The 19,063-nt window shown below is 41.9% G+C and overlaps 1 protein-coding gene across 3 annotated transcripts in view; it reads right to left on the minus strand.

Moving 5' to 3' along the window:
• The window catches only part of kcnab1a (potassium voltage-gated channel subfamily A regulatory beta subunit 1a), a gene marked incomplete at both ends in the record, with an annotated part of 86,589 nt that overhangs the window by 14,039 nt on the left and 53,487 nt on the right, over window positions 1-19,063 (minus strand). For all 3 annotated transcript variants that reach the window (XM_080542695.1, XM_080542697.1, XM_080542696.1), the window contains 5 exons: window positions 265-308; window positions 1,488-1,532; window positions 2,669-2,713; window positions 5,122-5,201; window positions 15,951-15,988. In XM_080542695.1, coding sequence (XP_080398821.1) covers window positions 265-308; window positions 1,488-1,532; window positions 2,669-2,713; window positions 5,122-5,201; window positions 15,951-15,988 — 252 coding nt within the window. The remainder of the gene's footprint in view (window positions 1-264; window positions 309-1,487; window positions 1,533-2,668; window positions 2,714-5,121; window positions 5,202-15,950; window positions 15,989-19,063) is intronic.

Consider the following 19,063-nt stretch of genomic DNA (forward strand, 5'->3'; position numbering starts at 1 on the left):
ACTGGGGTTATGTAAATAACCTAAAGATATGTTTGACATCCTTGCAAGGACATTTATCACACCTCTTCACTAGTATGACTCTGACTGGGTCACACTGGGCTAATATGAGACTCTTCTCTGCATTGATTTCTCCTTTAATGTCGTGTGTGTGTGTGTGTGTGTGTGTGTGTGTGTGTGTGTGTGTGTGTGTGTGTGCGTGTGCGAGTGCGTGTGTGTGTGTGTGTGTGTGCGCGCGTTTGTACTCGCGTGTGGGTATGGCCTTACCTTCAATGATGTGCTTCCTAGAAAGTCCTCTCTCCGTCTCTGCTCTGTTGGGTAAACAAAGAAAAAAGTGAACCCATTACTGTAAAGTTTAAACTCTATGTGTATGTATGAGTGCAAGAATGTGTGTCTGTCTCTACCTGTCTTTGTTTAATGTAAGTATGGGTATAACTGCATTCCACCTCAAAAACGAGAAGGATAACAGGATGAATATGTATGAGCTGGGAAATGTCTTAACCTGTTCTTATCGGTCCTATTTTTCAGGTTTTCTGCTCGAAATGATATGCCCACTGTGAATATAGAATATCTCCACAATCACAAAGGCCTTCATAATGTTCTTGGTATCAAATGAAAGAATCAAAATATATGTTACTGTGTCAGAGTAAATAGAGCTAGAACATTGTGAAAAATCTCAAATGCACTCTCCGCCTAAAAAAACAACAGCTTTTAGAGTGAATATCAGCTTGGAAACCTGACTGAATAAGCCCAAATCATCTAGGAATCAGTACTCCAGGGTCTGATGAGTACTTGTGCCAAATTAGATGCTAGTAATGTGAGCCAATGCAACTTTGTACCTGTTTTAGTACAGGTATGTTTAGGCGGACAACCAAATTGTGCCATTTGGAGACATTTTGGCACCATCAGTGTATCTGACTTTCTCATGTATCAAGACTGTAAAATTGATCATATTTCATTGACACATCACTATAGGTATAAATTGCATCCAAATCCAACTGTTTAGACTCTGTTTGCAACCAGCAGGGGTCTCCTGCGCGGTTTTCTGTGCGCTCCTATAGCGCACCCGCCTCGTTTTCACACCAGCTCCGTTTACGCAGTGAATTTTCTCCCGAACCCATTGGTCAAAATGTCATGATTGACCACTCATTTGAAGCGTCAGAGCCAATAGAATCGAGCAGAGGCGGAAAAAATTACTTTCGAGGACCAATGATATGGAAATTCGGGGGTTGAAACCAAGCATGCCTGGCTTTCCTATGTGACGTGGCTGTAAACAAGGGCTTGTGACTCGCACTCGTGACTCTATTTACTGGGCAAGGAAAAAAACGATATGGATGTTTAGAATGGAATCTAATGAATCGTTTGCGACATCGATGAACATTATTGATAAAGGTAAGCTCTTTATATCTGTTATATTAAACATAGATCCGGCTTCCCCCCAAATATGGGGGAGTGAAGCTGTCTATGAAAAGTCATGATAACACACTTACTTTCCTCCCCAATACAGCTTTGTAGTGATGACCAAACTGGATCGCCTGAGAGCGAGAGATCAGAGTGGAAATGTTATCACAGTACAATCTGTAGCCATTATCTGTTTGTCCACACACACACACACACACACACACGCACGCACGCACGCACGCACGCACACACACACACACACACACACACACACACACACACACACACACACACACACACACAATGAATCATGTACTGCCAGGCATGACAGTACTTAGTACTATGTAATTAGAACATGACAGTATTTAGCTTCAGCTTTCAATGCTTAACTTATATAATGATGGAACAATTAAGCAATAGAGGGTAAACACGCTTCTGTTAGAAATCACGAGAAATCACAATCAGAGACCAGGGGGCCTCATTTACAGAAAGTACTTTTGGATCAAATTTGATCTTACCCGTGGCGTACATAGAAAACCATGTCAATCGTAGCTCTACGTCAGGTCTTGACTTGACGTACGTACATTACCTACTGGTTATGCAGAGTTATTACAGGCATGATATATATGCCTACTGTAATTCATGCGAAGTGAAAGTGGCACGTAATAAAATTAACGATGTTGTTATCAGCCAAGAAAATGAGTTTAATTCAAGATTTGGTGGTGTTTATGATTGTATTTCAGTCTTCCTTTATATACTATTAGGCTATTGTATGGTGTAATCATTCTAAATGGAGGCGTGATAAAGGCGAGATTCATTGTGATTCCCCAGGTGTTGCACATTAAAGATTATCCTATAAATAGTCTACTACAGTAGAGTGTTATAATTGAGCCCCTATCACAGGGCGTGAATACAAAGCTCATTCACCTGCGTTCAATTTTAAGTATATTTGTTATTTATAGACGGAAGTACGTACGACAGACGTATGCCATTTTAAACAAGCGCAGCCCGTTTTATAAATAATGCTTACATCCATTTATAAAAATGTGCTTACGTGCAAGTTAAAGATAACGTTCAAGTCCATTTTTATAAATGAGACCCCAGGACAAACCTGGAGAAGCACACACATGCATGCAATTACTCTAAAGAAGCAGGCATACACACACACACACACACACACACACACACACACACACACACACATACACACACACACACACACACACACACACACACACACACACACAGGTACTATAAAAGTGAAAAGTACCTCCAACACTTTTTCTTGATGATGTTTCCCAGAATGATCTCAGCCCTGGAAGACAACGTAAGACAACATCTCAGGTGTGTACGGTACACCTGTGACACTCACAAAGTCAGTTCATATGCTTTGTATAAGATTCACACATTGTTCATTGTTTTGAGCATGAGTCTAACTACACTATTATGACAAAAGTATGTGGACCAATTATGGTTTGGGGCTGTTTTCATGGTTTGGGCTATGCCCCTTAGTTCCAGTGAAGGGAAATCTTAATGCTACAGCATCCAATGGGATTCTAGAGAATTGTATGCTTCCAACTTTGTGGCAGCCGTTGGGGCAGGGAAGCAGTCGGTCCGTTGGGGCAGGGAAGCAGTCGGGTGAACAAGAGGCTGAGATTATCTCCACACCAGAGCACCAGGAGTTGCTGATCATGAAACATACCCCTCCCCCTCTGTTCTTCCCTGAGTCCTTTGTCCGATCCATCTGATGAATGGTTGTGTTGAGTGTCAAGCAAAGTCTCTGTGAAAACCAGGACATTGCATTTCTTTAATGTTCCATTGGAAATTAAGCCTCCCATGAGTTTATCCAGTTTATTGTCCAGTGACTGGACATTGGCCAGGAGAATACAACAGTTGAGAGAAGAGTGTTGAGTTGAGAGTTGCTGTTATGTCCAAAAGTGCTTGGTCATCATAACATAACAAACTTCCTAAAACTAAACAGTGATAAAACAGAGTTGGCACTAAATCCACCTTGGCGAAACCTCACAGCTTCTCACTTACCATTGACAACTCCACAGTCTTCCCTTCCCCTCAGGTTAAGAGTCTGGGGGCCCTATTATGCACTTCATAAGTCTTAAGCAATAACACGAGGCGGTAGATCTAAACTTAAGACGTGGAGGCGTGGTCAAGGCCACTTTGCTATTATGCGTGCGGTAGTGGGCGCCTAAGACCCGGCGCTAAGCCCAGAAATTAGTCATGGGTGTGTTTTGGGCGTCTTCTCAATCAACCCAATCAGCGTGCCAGGTGCCATTCCCTTTAAGAACCGGCTGCGTTAAGTCATAAGCGCTATGCTATTATGCAGTTCATAGGCGCTAGACTTCATGCACGTTTTGAAACACGAGCGCGCCTCCGCGGTTTGCGCATGCGCGCCGACCGACTAGCGCCTAAGAACTTTTCAAAGCACTTCTTAGCGCTAGGCGCAAAGTCAGATCGCATAATAGCAGGGGCGCCTAGTGCACTTCATTAACATATGAACACTCCCACAATGAGTAATATATGCACGGGAGTCTTACGTCTTATGTGTGGGCGCCTAGCGACACCTGCATAATAGCAGTAGCGCGTATGAAGCGCATAATAAGGGTGGCGGTAGGTCTTAACCTGGCGGTGCGTCTTAATTAAGACTTAAGACGGCAAGTTAAGAAGTGCATAATAGGGCCCTGGGTGTCATCCTGGACAGCACATTATCCTTCGAATCTCACATCAACAATGTCACTCGGTCTGCATATTTCCACCTACACAACATTAATCGTCTCCGTCCATCACTTACACCCTCCAGCACCGCCATTTTTGTGCCCTGGTCACTTCCCGTTTAGACTATTGTAATGCCATCCTCTTTGGTCTCCCACACAAATGTCTCCATAAACTTCAACTGGTCCAGAACTCAGCTGCACGCATCATCACTAGAACTCCCTCCATTCACCATATCACTCCAGTCCTCCAACAACTTCACTGGCTCCCCATCAAATTCCGTATTCACTTTAAGATTCTCCTTCTCACCTTTAAGGCTCTCCATAACCTAGCATCCTCATACCTCTCTGAACTCCTTCTTACTCACACTCCCTCCCGTAGTCTCAGATCCTCCTCTGCCAACCAACTTGTCATCCCTTCTGCCCGCCTGACTACTATGGGATCTAAAGCCTTCAGCCGTTCTGCTCCCCGCCTCTGGAACTCTCTGCCACCCAACATTCGCAATATTGACACTCTCACCACTTTCAAATCCTGTCTTAAAACACACCTTTTCACAATGGCTTACTTGGTTTGATCTTGTGTATTTTGTTTGTTGTTATATCTGATTTTGCTGTTTTTATTTCATTTTGCTTTATTTTAATGTTTTGATATGTGGTTTTAAACTGTCTTGTAAGGTGTCCCTGAGAGCCTTGAAAGGCCTCATAAATAAAATGTATTATTATTACTATTATTATTATTATTATTAAATGCATCATAACAAAAGTGTACAAAATTAAATTAAATGAAAACTGAAATACTAAGCAAAATACAAGTTGAGGAGGAGCTTGTTGAACAGAAACCATACTCGTCAGCGTCATCTTGTATTTTGATGATCTGTATCAGGTGTGTAAGGGCTGGGCTAGAGCAAACGCCCTCACACACTGTGTTCCTCCAGGACCACCCAGGCTGGTGACCAAATGTTCAAAAGTGGCAGAGAAAAGGGTTAGTTGGACTCACTTTCCAGCTGCGTAGACCTCCGCTGTGTCGAACAGGTTGACTCCACTCTCGTATGCGATGGTCATCAGCTGCTCAGCCACCTGGGCAACCACAGGTAAAAAGTTCAAGAATTAGGCTTCGTTCACACGGCAGGTTTTGATGCTCAATTCAGATTTTTGACACAGATCCGATTTTTTGGTTTGGCAGTTCACATTACTTTTAAAATGTGACCTATATTTGACCTACATTGACTCCCGTGTGAACATTCCACGGCCGTGAACAGACCCGCTTGTGCAGAAGGACAATAACAATGACTTCAGGATGTCACGCGCAGCGCACTGTTTACGGAAGTAACCATGGATAACATGATAACTTTACAACCGGTTTCATTTTCAAGTTTTTGTGCAGCGGAAGCCGGCAAAGATATGAGCAAGTGGTCAAAAGAAGAAGGATGCGGAAAAAGAGAGCCAAATGCTTAGCTATGGCTTTTGGTAGAGCACTCGCTACTATACTTGCGTCTAGAGTGCAGGGTTGCCATATGGGGCGGGTTCCCGCCGAATGGGCTACTGGATTTAGCGGTTATAGACTGGTTAGGCTGTAAATTGTCAATCCCATCTGGCAACCCTGCTAGAGTGACGTAAAAGTCGCATTAGACGCGACTTGACAGTTCAGACGTGTGCGCGTTGCTAAATATCAGATATGTATCGGATATAATACCACCTCTGAACGCGACCCAGGTCGGATTTTAAAGAGTCAGATTTCATGTGATTTGCGCTGTTCACAAGGTCATGTGTTCACAAGGTCATGTGTTCACAAGGTCATGCATAAAAAAACACTGCCGTGTGAACGAAGCCTTAGTCACATCACATCCTCAAACTCAACATAGCTTTAACAACCAATAAACAATCTGGATTCAATATGATGTTGCACTGGGAATTTGGCTGACTTGAGATCTAGTCATCATGTTGCTGTCTCTGAACACTCCATCCGTTTGCTTGTCCTGAGTATTTGATTCCTGATTGTTACAACAGTTGAGTGCAGTGTGAAATAAGGGATCCCCAGAATGTCTTCAGTCCCACTCCATCTTTTACTTGAATTAATATAGATGTGCTAGTTCCCCCACTAGACCTCAGATATTCCATTTAAAGTCTCAAAGTCTGTTTGTGTGTTTGTGTGTGTATGTGAAGTGGGTGTGCAGACGGCAGACTATATCCACATACTACCAGACTGGAGATCATAAATCATCAAACTGAATGCTTTTTGCGATGGGGCTGTGAGTGAATTTGCTGAATGTCCCACTGTGGCAGGTGTGTGTGTGTGTGTGTGTGTGTGTGTGTGTGTGTGTGTGTCTGTCTGTCTGTCTGTCTGTGTGTCTGTCTGTTTGTCTGTCTGTATAACCTTCTCCCTATTTGAGTTGAAGATGACTTAAGAAGCATTGCCACTAACAGAGCTCGCTAATCTGATCACACTCTACTCTGAGTTTCTGTCCATCAACTCCTAAAATGCTATACCATGGCTACGCGAAGCAGGGCAGAGTTCCAGAGAGAGAGAGACTGAGTGAGTGAGTGAGAGAGAGAGAGAGAGAGACAGAGAGAGAGAGAGAGAGAGAGAGAGAGAGAGAGAGAGAGAGAGAGAGAGACAGAGAGAGAGAGAGAGACATAGAGCGAGAGAGAGAGACAGGGAGAGAGAGAGAGAGAGAGACAGAGAGAGAGTGAGAGAGAGAGAGATGAGATAAGACAGGAGAACGATGACAACTGAAAACATTTAAAATGGCTCATGTCTCGTCTAGTTATTCTCCATGATTTAAAGGCTATTAAGGCAAATAGAGCAGGGAGAATAAACTATTAGACTGATGGATGGATGAAGGGTGACAGGGGATGAGAGGGATATGGAGGGAAAAGAGGGGGAGAGCAGAATGCAGAGAGATGAGGACTTGCTCTCTTTTTCACATTCTCAAAAGCACCTACTGTAGGTGAAAGCTGCAGCTGTCTCCACCTGTCATATGGTCCCTGTCTCTCAATGGGAAATGGACCTCTCTAACACATCACCGGGTGGAGGAGATGGGGAAAGAGGAGAGGGGGAAGAAAGAGAGGAAGAGAATGTGAGGGAGAGCAAAATGCATCCACTCCTCTGTGCAGTAATGTGGTTAATTGCACACAAGCACTGAGTCTCACTGTGACTTCAAATCACATTACAGCTAACCTCACCAATCTCATAACATTAACCTCGCTACTGAGACACGCACGCTCACGCTCACACACACACACACACACACGCACACACACACACCCGCACACACACACACACACACACACACACACACACACACACACACACACACACACACACATACACACACACACACCCTGAGAGTAAAATATGACCTGAAGTCAGTGTTTCACCATTATTCCACAATCTAAAACTATCCAAGCTGCCATCCCCATTACATCACAGGGCCTGTGTGTGTGGGGGCGGGAGGGTGGGGGGGGGGGGTGTATGAGAGAGAGAGAGAGAGAGAGAGAGAGAGAGAGAGAGAGAGAGAGAGAGAGAGAGAGAGAGACAGAGAGAGAGAGAGAGACAGAGAGAGAGAGAGAGAGAGAGAGAGAGAGAGAGAGAGAGAGAGAGAGAGAGAGACAGAGAGAGAGACAGAGAGACAGAGAGACAGAGAGAGAGAGAGAGTGGATGTAGATCCTTAGATCCAGGGCTAGTTAGCTGAGAGTTTGTTCTGCTGTTCTCCACTGTACCAAATGATGAATGTAAAGTCCTACGTTTGTGTTTTGGAAATAACCCTAAGCTGTCTGTGATAAGAGTGTGTCGTCCACCATCTGCTCATCATAGTACCTTTGATAACTTATCTGCAATTCTATTCCTCTATTTACATTCTCAAGTAGTAATAATAGATGATTTTAATCTAGACTGGTTGTCTCTAACCTCAGATCAAATTAAACACCTGTGAAATGGTTTACAACTATCACAGTTAATCTCAACACCAACACGGCCTAACTTGAAGAATCCAGATAAATCCACCCTGGTAGACATCATTCTAACAAATAGGCCTTATATATCTAGATACACACTCACCGAACATTTTTAGGATAACTATATCAATACTGGATAGGGCCTCCCTTTGCTCTCAAAACAGCCTAAATTCTTTGTGGCATTGATTTCACAAGATCTTGGAAACATTCTGGTAAATATTAGTTTTCTCTTGCCTTCTTGCAGGTTGAGTTCTGTGTGTTTACATGTAGCAGTAGGCACAGCAGTGTGTACTGGTTGGAAAGTACGTAGTAAATAGTTATAAGGGCTTTCATTATGCTCATGTGGGTGTGCTGTATCAGTTCAGTGTTTCAAAAATGTTGGCTGCCTACTGTAAAACATGTTCTCATCTTATATGCCCCCAATTACAGAACATCATTTTTAAATGGTCGGCTGCCAGAAACATTATATCAAGCCTCTATCTCCCTGTTGCTTAAGAAAGATAAAGACCTGCTTCGTTGTAGAAGTAGGAGACCATTTTCACTCCTCAATGTGGACACAAAAGTTTTAGTCAAAGTCCTTTACAACCGCCTCCGCCTCCAGACTTGACATCGACTGATCAAACAGGTTTCATCCAGGGGAGACATTCTTTTTTTAACACAAGGCAGTTGCTTGATATAATCCATGCGCCCAGCTCTGAAGCCCTCGAATGTGTCCTCTCGTTGGATGCAGAAAAGGCCTTTGACAGGGCAAGTGGACTTACCTTTTTTCCCTTCAGGGAAAAATGGGCTTCAGTAAAGATTTTATTTAATGGATTAAACTTTTATATAGTAGCCTCAGTTATTACAAATGATTTACACTCACGGTTCTTTCCTCCCAATCGGGACACAAAACAAGGCTGTCCCTTATCTCCACTACTATTTGCGATTGCCACCAAACCTTTAGTCAGTTTAAACCATCTAGCTTCGTTGCGAGGCTAGGTTTTAGGGTACTGCAATAGGTGGGGTCACCCACAAAATGTCCCTTTATGCGGACGACCTACTTTTGTACATATCCAACCCATCCTCTTCTATCCCTATCATTAGGTACATTTTGGAGCAATTTCTTTGGAGCGATTTTCAGGGAGCAAGCCACACAAAGTGAGGCATATACAGTAGTGAGACAGGTGAGACATATACTTGTGAGGTAAACACCCTGCATTTTGGCAATTTGTATATTTTCACAATTTGACTGCCCATACTGCCCTTGGATAAACCTCACAAGGTAGGATATTCCTATGTACCAGATAATGTAGGTAGTATCTGATTTGCAAACATAGTATGGGTGCTGACAAGCTTAGAGTCGAGAAGTAGAGTAAATACTCTCTAAGTATTTTGAAGACCCTGCTCTATAATACTGATGAGAAGGACAGCGGAGAGGTCGCTATAATACATGGATAACAGTGAATAGTTGAGGTCACATAATGCTAGAATGACCCCCGTCTGATCCAGGTGGTAAAGCCATTCGTCCCTGCACTGAAGGTGCAAGGGGACAGCAGGTGAGTCACTGGGTGGGTATTATTCACGGTGTGAAGTGCTGCCAAATGCCACCACAATTTGGTGATAATAGCTGTGAAAGTTGGAATATGTGTCTTGCACTTGCAAATATCCATGTTTGATGTCAGAGCATAACCACCATCAGATTATTTTTAACTCCTGGAAAGTGTTTTAGTAAATTATTTTCATCATTAGTCACACTTAATATGGTACATTATGAATTGTAATCGCATCAAGATACGTTACGATATCAGTATGATATACCCCACATGTCGAAGTGTCCTTGGGCAAGACACTTAACCCCAAAATTGCTCCCAATGAGCAGGCGCTTTGCATGGTAGCTTGTCGCCATTGGTGTGTGAATGGGTGAATGAGAGGCCATTGTAAAGTGCTTTGAAATAAAACACTATATAAGTCAGTCCACTTACCATTTTATTTCCATTTATATACAATGCCTTTGGAAAGTATTTAGAGCCCTTCACTTTTTCCACATTTTGTTGTGTTGTAATAGGCTGTGATTAATCAGGAGATTAAACAAAAACATCGGTGTTGGAATAAAGAAATGCATGACAAACTGGTTAGAGGAGTTTTTTTTAACTTTATTATAACATCTCTTAGTTTTGATGATTTCTGAATAAGATTAGAATCTCTTAGGGTGCATTCACACCTGTAATTTGGTTCGATTCAGACTGTTCAGATACATAATATGTTACAATGTTGCACTTGAACCTGGTTCGATTCGTGTTGCACACTGCAACCTTGACTGGCGGAGGCTTGTCCACATGCAGCATTATTACTCAACAAGTTATCACGGCCATGAATGCAATAATGACGCTAAAGTACATGAAAACACCCTCTGCAGCCGAGTTTAGGTTAATAGCACAAGGCTTTCGTGACAAATGTTTTTTTAGTGCTATTGATGGAACCCATATCAACATCAGAGCTCCACCTGACACACCAGCAGATTACTTTAATAGAAAATGCCATTATTCCATCATATTACAAGCTGTGGTGGACCACAAGCTCAAGTTTTGGGACATAAATGCGATAGCAATTGAGTTGTTTTGGTTTGTGGGGAACATGCATTCTCACTGCAAACGAATCGCTCCATGGAGCGATAGCAAGCGGGCCGAGACCACCCCCTCTAGGTGGACTCAGTCCGGTTGATTTGTTTCGTAGCAGAGTACGATTGCTGTGTTCACATATGCCCAAACGAACCGAATTAGGGGGGAAACGCTCCCTGATTCGTATCAACGAGATAGGTGTGAATGCACCCTTAATTTGCAGAGTAAAAAAGTCTCAAGCTATGCAGATGCACTGCTACACAGGTACACTGCACCCGACTGTTCTCGCCTGAATTCTAGTCGGTTGAACCAAGCACTATCGTAAGTAACTGCTCCACCTCAAAGGTGAAAGGGAAAAACGTTGTTTCCATCCGGACTCGAAATGGGAATCTCAGGTCGGGAAAAGTCACGATGTTATGAGTTACTATAGTTCTTTGGACCCAGATGCAGAGCAGAACAAAGGAGACGTAGGCAAGGTTTTGAAAAATAAAGTCACTCTTTTACTAGAGGAATATTCAGGATCACAGAACAACCGTACTAGAATACGAGAAAACAAAAGAGGAGAAACACTCAGTCTCCAAAATCTGACAGTTCTCAGCAAAAGTCAATCTGAGTACCGTATTTTCCGGACTATAAATCGCTCCGGAGTATAAGTCGCATGAGTCAAAACAATGTGCGATATATAAATCGCACTGGACTATAAATCGCATTTATTTAGAAATGTATTTCACAAAATCCAAGACCAAGAACAGACATTTTATCTGGAAAGGCAAGTTTATTCAACTACACAATAGCACACAGAACAACAGGCTGAATAGAAGTCAGGTATCTTAACGTAACACATTAACAGGTATTCAGCTACACAATAGCATACAGAACATACCTGGGAGGCTGAATAGGCTGAATTAACATAACAAGCCAGCGAGTCCAACAAGCAAGTTACCAGTAAGCAAGTTCACCAAGCTACCGTTTGCTTAGCTTCAACAAGCTAATGTTTTTGTTCATTTCTTCAGTGGTATAGGAGCAGCATATAGTTGTCACAAGCCCAGAGCGGCCCAGAAAATAGACAGAGAGCAGACACGCACAGGTGTTTTTACGTGTTAAGGTAGTTAGTTATAGACTCAATTTAAGATGGATTAAATTAAAATAATTTGCACAACATGCGGTCAACGAAGCTCTCAAAGCAAGTGAAACAGGCCAATCTTAGGCTGTACGTTAAAAAAAAATCCATCAGAGAGATAGCAGGAACATTAGGAGTGGCCAAATCAACAGTTTGGTACATTCTGAGAAAAACATGAGCTCACTGGTGAGTGTCCATGGAAGAAGTGGTGGATGATCGCAGGATACTTTACATGGTAAATAGAAATCCCTTCACATCATCCAACCAAGTGAAGAACAGTCTCCAGGAGGTAAGCATATCAAGTCTACCATAAAGAGAACACTTCACGCAAACAAATACAGAGGGTTCACCACAAGGTGTAAGCCATTCATAAGCTCAGATTCAGCCAAATTTAGCAAAGTTGATTGGATGGTTCTTCACAATACAGATGGACAAGGAGCCGAAACATACGGCGTAAGCAACCCAGGAGTTTTTTAAGGAACAATTGTATTATAAGAGTCAATCACCTGATCTCAACCCAATCAAGCATGCGTTTCACTTGCTGAAGACAAAACTAAAGGCAGAAAGACCCACAAACAAACAACAACTGAAGACATCTGCAGTAAAGGCCTGGAAAAGCATCACAAAGGAGGAAACCCAGAATTTGGTGATGTCCATGGGTTTCAAACTTCAGGCAGTCATTGCCTGCAAAGGATTCTCGACAAAGTATTTGGATTTTATAATGTACTACATGTCTATGGTTCTAAAGTTAAGCATTTGGACACCTGGGAGAGGTCTCAAGGGAACAAATCACAAACAGCTGTATAGCTTCTATTCTTAGCAGTAGCAACCCAATTCTTTATCACACATTTTATTGACAAGTTCCTGAGGCACTGTGTAGCACAGCTCGTTTGACCCATAGAAGACTTGTCAATGTTCTGTGGAAGACTTTGAAAATTAAGAAATACATTTCAGATATTTTATTTGCAATTTGTCTCCTAGTCATGTGTAGTATGTTATTCGGAACTATGATCTGGGCATATCCACAGAAACTTCAAGGTGTTACCTATCAAATGGCAATCCTGCTTTCACATCTGATTATCATGTTTACCCCCCCCCCCCGCTACTATGTCTCGTGTTAAACGGTTTCCTCTCTGTTCCTCCATTCTATGACGAGAGCAAGATGGCCGCGCCTCTGTTCGGCAGCTTAGTCGCCTTGGTTCTCCCTTCTGTTTGTCATTGTCTAATCATTGATGTTTCAAATTTGCCCTGTTATGTTGTCTAATCATTGATGTTTCAAATTATATGTAAAGCACCCTGTGCATTCGTGCTGAGAAGGGTGCTATATAAATAAAGTTTTACTTACTTACTTACTTATATTTCTAATTTCTAACAAAACAATCACAAATCCAATTTATTTACTACAGAAAAGAGCTATACGAATTATAAACAGAGCTGCCTATCAAGAACCAACTAACAAATTATTCATAAACACCTATGATCTCAAATTTAAAGAATTGGTGGACTTCAAAATGGCACAAGTAATGTATAAAGTAAAAAATAAGATGCTTCCAGACTGTATCCAGAGACTATTTCAAGTTAGACAGAGTAATTATGAACTCAGAGGAATATGTATGTTTATGAAAACAAAGATTAGAACAAATGCAAAACAAAGATGTATAACAGTTAAAGGAGTTAATTTATGGAATACTTTTGAAAAGGAAATGAAAATGTGTAGTACATTAAAAGGATTAAAACAATTATTTAAAAATAAGATGACATGCGTAAGTGACATTTCTGTTTATAAAAGTTTCAATGTTTTGATTATGCATTCATGGGGGGACATGTAACAAGGGTAGGCGCAATAAGCCACGGCTTCAGCCTACACCTTTTTGGTCCTGATGTTATAAATTGTGACTATGCACATTTTCTTATATCTGTATTGTGAATTGTATAGGGGACCAAAATAAACATTCTCAATCAATCAATCAATCAAATGTTATAAGCAGTTTGGGTGTATTGTTTTAGGTGGAAATTAGTCAAATAGAGCCTAAAGAGTCACTGTCTTAACACACCTCTTACACCACTCAAGCCAACTCTATATCACACTACAATGTCACTCCCTCTCCCTACTTTCTGTCCTGTCTGCCAGTGTGCCGGTGACAAAATAAACCATTCATCAAAATGTGTTTGTCATTCGTTTACCACTACAAATGTCAACCTGTGAAGCTTGTGTGTCTCTTGTCTAACCCCCCACCTAATGTAGAGCCTTATCCTGTAGTGGATAGACCTAATGAGTAGTGAGAGGACAGTGCAGGGGTCTGAGTCAACACACACACACACACGCACACGCACACACACACACACACACAGACACACACATACATGAATGAATGAATGATGAATGAATGAATGAATGAATGAATGGACTTTATTGTCATTGCTACAGTACAGGTACCAAACAACGAAATTTAGGAGGGGTGGCTCCCCTGGTGTTAGGAAAGGGAAAAAAAATACACTTTTAGAAAAAGAATAAAATCACAAGAAGGTAAGGAGCTGGTTTACATAAATAAAGGCTATGTACACAATCCACTGTACTATACTGCACAGATAGTCAACTAGGGTTGTCATATTGCACAAAAGTATTTTTTCACGTTATTTAAAGTGTCACAGTTTGCAGGCTTGAAATGTACATGTTTGTGCCTCAGCACTAGCTGCCATACAATCCGTCCAGACTGTCCTGGGCCCAGAACTTAGGCCTTTGCTGTGTTCAGGGCCTTGACGGCCCTGTGGTAGAAGCAGTTCTTCAGTCTGTTTGTCTTAGCGGCCGGGGTCCTGTACCTCCTTTTCGAGGGCAGCCTGATAAAGTGTACGTGCCCAGGGTGATTCGGGTCCCTGGAGATCTTGGAGGCCTTCCTGAGACAGCGTGTGTTGTACAGCTCTTCCAGAGAGGGGAGGGGGGCGCCGGTGATCTTCTGTGCTGTTCTCACGACTCTCTGTAGCGCGTTTCTCTCCGCTGTTGTGCAGCTGTTGAACCAGTTGCAGATGCCGTAGGTGAGGATGCTCTCCACTGCGCCGCGGTAGAAGGCCACCAGTATCTCCTGCTTGTTGTGTTCTTTCCTGAGGCATCTCAGGGTGTATAGCCGCTGTTGTGCCCTCTTGATGGTGCCTTTTGTGTTGTCCTTCCAGGTCAGGTCATCCCGCATGTGATGTCCCAGGAATCAGAGGGTTACACGCACTAAACATACTTAAACACGTGCTTAACATACCATCAGGGAGAGTCTGCCCTTCCTTGGTGGTGGCACAGAAATGAGACATCACATGATTGGTTTGAGTGTGTGTTTGTGTGTGTGTGTGTGTGTGTGTGTGTGTGTGTGTGTGTGTGCACTTAAGGCAAAAGAAAAGGGGACATTTACAAGGGCAGAGGGGTGTGGGCTAGAGATCATGAGGACAACAGTGGATGTGGCCTTGGGAGTATACTTATATGCAACCTCAGTGTGTGTGTGTGTGTGTGTGTGTGTGTGTGTGTGTGAGTGTGTGTGTGTGTGTGTGTGTGTGTGTGTGTGTGTGTGTGTGTGTGTTGGTGTACAGCATAGTCCTTTAGGCAGGGATAGTGTGACAATGTAGGTGATAGGGACATTTCAGCCCCATAGCATGTGGTTGGGTGACAGTTAGCTTGTATGATTTGGTCTAGGGTCTTACCCTGATTAGATGACCCTCAACTCTCTGTCCCTCTCTGCCGCTCCAACCCTGGATAGACTGCAACACACCGGCTACAGGCAGGCCCTCTCAGTCCCTTCACACTACATCACTCTTCTCTACACTACGTATATCAAGCACTTTGAGCTGCAACGTTTGCAGGAAAAGTGCTATACAAATAAAGTTATTATTATTATGATTATTATGATTATTATGATTATTATTATTATTATTATTATTACACTGTACTGGAGCAAATAAGAGCACTGTCTGTACACATTCCTTTGTAGAACGTCAGAGACAGCAACATGGAAGTGGAACAGAGCAAAGGCATGATCCAACACAACACATCACCTGCGTCTATTCCAACCCAGAGCTCTGTTAGAATAGACATTTATGAGAACCACAATCTAAAGAGAGCTACTGTACTTTTTTTTTTTTTTACAGTAATACTATACATGGAGATGTTTGTTTTACCTCATCTGAGATCTGTCCACCAAATGTCACCCATGTACCTAAAGGAGAAGGAGAGGGAGAGAGAATGAGACCGGGTGAGAGAGAGAGAGAGATTAAGTTATTCCACAGGCTGACTGGAATCTCTGTGATATCTGCAGGCCTGAATTCTGTGACAACCCTAGTGATCCTCAGCCGACAGGAGCAGACTGATTTAACTGACCACCATGGGACAAATCTGAGCTGTTCCAGCGAGATGTATGCAAGGAGATCAGAAGAGGACATTTCTCCTCACATTGTATATGTATAATTGAAGATAATATTACAGCAGCTGCTGTCCTGGCAACTAGAGAGAATAGATCTGAGGGAAATGAAGGCAGCATACCTGGCTGAAGGTGTAGAAGCGTTGCAACGACATGTGAGATACAACTGAAACCAAGGAAGCCTCTGCTTGAGGATAAATGCAATTAAAGAAGAGGGCATCTTCAACTTCAACTTCTATGTACATCCCTCAATCAACAGGAAAGGCTTACTATATACTGTTGCTCAGACACAAGTTTACATGTAACTTATACCTTAAATCAAACTGTTGGTTAGTGAGGAATGATTCAGAATATGATCTGAATAATAGAAATTCATCAAGTAAGTAAGTAAGTAAGTAAGTAAAGCTTTATTTATATAGCACCTTTCATACAAGAAATGCAGCTCAAAGTGCTTTACAACAGGACTAAGAACATGAAGTGAATATAATAAAACATAGCATAGAATGAATATAAAAGTAGGGGGAAACAGTAAAAGAAAACGTAAAGATAAAATACAATAAATTAAAAAAAGAGAAAAAGAGAAACAAAATGCAACCTCTGCCTTAACACTTAGTAACCGCTATCCATCTTCTCATCAGCAGAATACCTTTCCCTATCCCTCTCATTTCCCTACCTTACACAGTCTTTCTGTACTTCTCACTGGCTTTAAAGTGTGCAGCATCTACTTCTTTCAATAGTATTTTGCTCCGTTGCCAGCACCTCGCCCAGGTTTGCTGCAGTGTGCGTTCTCTTCTTTTCCAATCCCCAACAGGCTTCACATATAGATGCATAATTGGAATGTAATGATAATTATGTAATGTAATTATAATCCACACCATAATCTCACATATTTACCAACTTGCACAGTAGTTTGTACACTATAAACAGATGTGTGTGTAGGTGCGTGCATACGTTTGTGTACCTGTGTGTATGTGTGTGTGTTTTTGTTCGAGTGACTACAACCTCTAAATGTAGGTAAATAGTCCTAGCCAGAGTGCTAATCACAGATAGCCGTGTCTGTGCGCTGCACTCTCTCTTTGACAGATGAGTCAAAGGCTCAGCCTTAATGGACCTTGCACAGAATTACTCGGTTTGCAGGTTTAATCGACATTGCGTAAGTATTTCTCTGTCCTAATTTTCTCCTCAATGTTCTACCCCTATTATCCATCACTCTTTCTCCTCAATGCATCCATCAGATCTCTAGATCATTATCAGATAGCCTACTTCATTTTAGCCATATGGGATATCAAATGTACAGCAACTATACAGTGGGGTGCAAACATTTGGGCACCCCTGGTTTAAATGGCTGTTACAATTAATCAAAGTTGCAACGCTAAAGTTAAACATGACACCTTTCTGCAAATTTTAAAGCAAGGCTTCTTTTTATTTTAATTTTTCTGAGTTTTTAAATGATAAAAAAGGAAATGGGCCCTGTGCAAAAGTTTGGGAACCCTTTTGGATTATTCTTTGTTACCTTTTGAGAAGATGATTACTAAGGCCCAGACCAAGGTGAATTACTTAAGTTATTTATTTATATATTTATGATTTATTTTTTAAACTATATATTCTGAAGTAACTCCATGCCTTCTAAAGTATCCGACTGCGGTGGCTGTTGTGTCTGGTGTTAAAAACCATGGGTTCCTCTAAACAGTTGTCCAAGGATGTCAGAATCAAGATAGTTCACTTCCACTATAAAAGAGAAGGCTACAAAAAAACTCTCGCAAAGTTTCAAACTATCCATTTCCACTGTCAGAAACATCATCAGAAAATGGAAAATAAATGGAACAATTGAAGTCAAGGCAAGATCTGGAAGACCAAGAACAATTTCAGATTGAATGGCCCGAGATCTGGTGAGAAATGCTCAGAAGAACCCACACATCACTGCAAAAGATCTGCAAAAAAGAGTAGCAGACACCGGTCTAGTTGTTCACAGGACAACAATACAGTGTACCACAACAAAGACCTACATGGCAGAGTTGCCAGAAAGAAGCCTTTCCTACGACCTCAACACAAAATTAAGCATCTGAAGTATGCAAAAGAAAACATTGAGAAACCTGAAGCCTATTGGAACAATGTGCTTTGGACTGACGCAACCAAAATTCAACTTTTTTGGCCACAACCAAAGAAGGTATGTTTGGAGAAAAAAGGGTGAAGCATTTGTAGAGAAGAACACCTGCCAACTGTTAAGCATGGAGGTGGATCCATTATGCTTTGGGGTTGTGAAGCAGCTGGGGGCACAGGCAATATTGTGCAGGTAGAAGGAAGAATGGATTCCATCAAATATCAAGACATTCTAGAGGCTAATGTTCGAAGGTCAGTCCTGAAATTGAAGTTGAAGAGAGGTTTGGTATTCCAGCAAGACAATGACCCGAAGCATACCTCAAAATCAACCATGAAGTACCTCCAGGAAAGACGGATGAAGGTTTTGGAATGGCCAAATCTGTGGAGAGATCTCAAACATGCTGTGCATGCAAGAAGGCCGAAGAATATGTCTGAGCTAGAGGTGTTCTGCCAGGAAGAATGGGGGAAAAAGAAGTGGACTCTTAGCTGGCGACAGGAAGCGTTTGCAAGCTGTTATAGTTGGAGTTACAAAGTACTAGCTGACAGGGTTCCTAAACTTTTGCACAAGGCCTTTTTCCTTGTTTTCTTATTTTTGAAACTATATATATACGTATATGCTTGCTTTAAAATGTGATGAAATGTGTCATGTTTAACTTTCACAAAATTGGGCCTAATAACTGATAAGAAAATGTATGAATGTGTATCATTTGTAATTCAAACACTACACTTACACTACAGAGAGGAAGATACAATTCTGATAAAAGTGAGGGGTGA

Source organism: Nansenia antarctica (assembly GCF_963989245.1).
Source record: "Nansenia antarctica genome assembly, chromosome: 12".
Classification (NCBI taxonomy): domain Eukaryota; kingdom Metazoa; phylum Chordata; class Actinopteri; order Argentiniformes; family Microstomatidae; genus Nansenia; species Nansenia antarctica.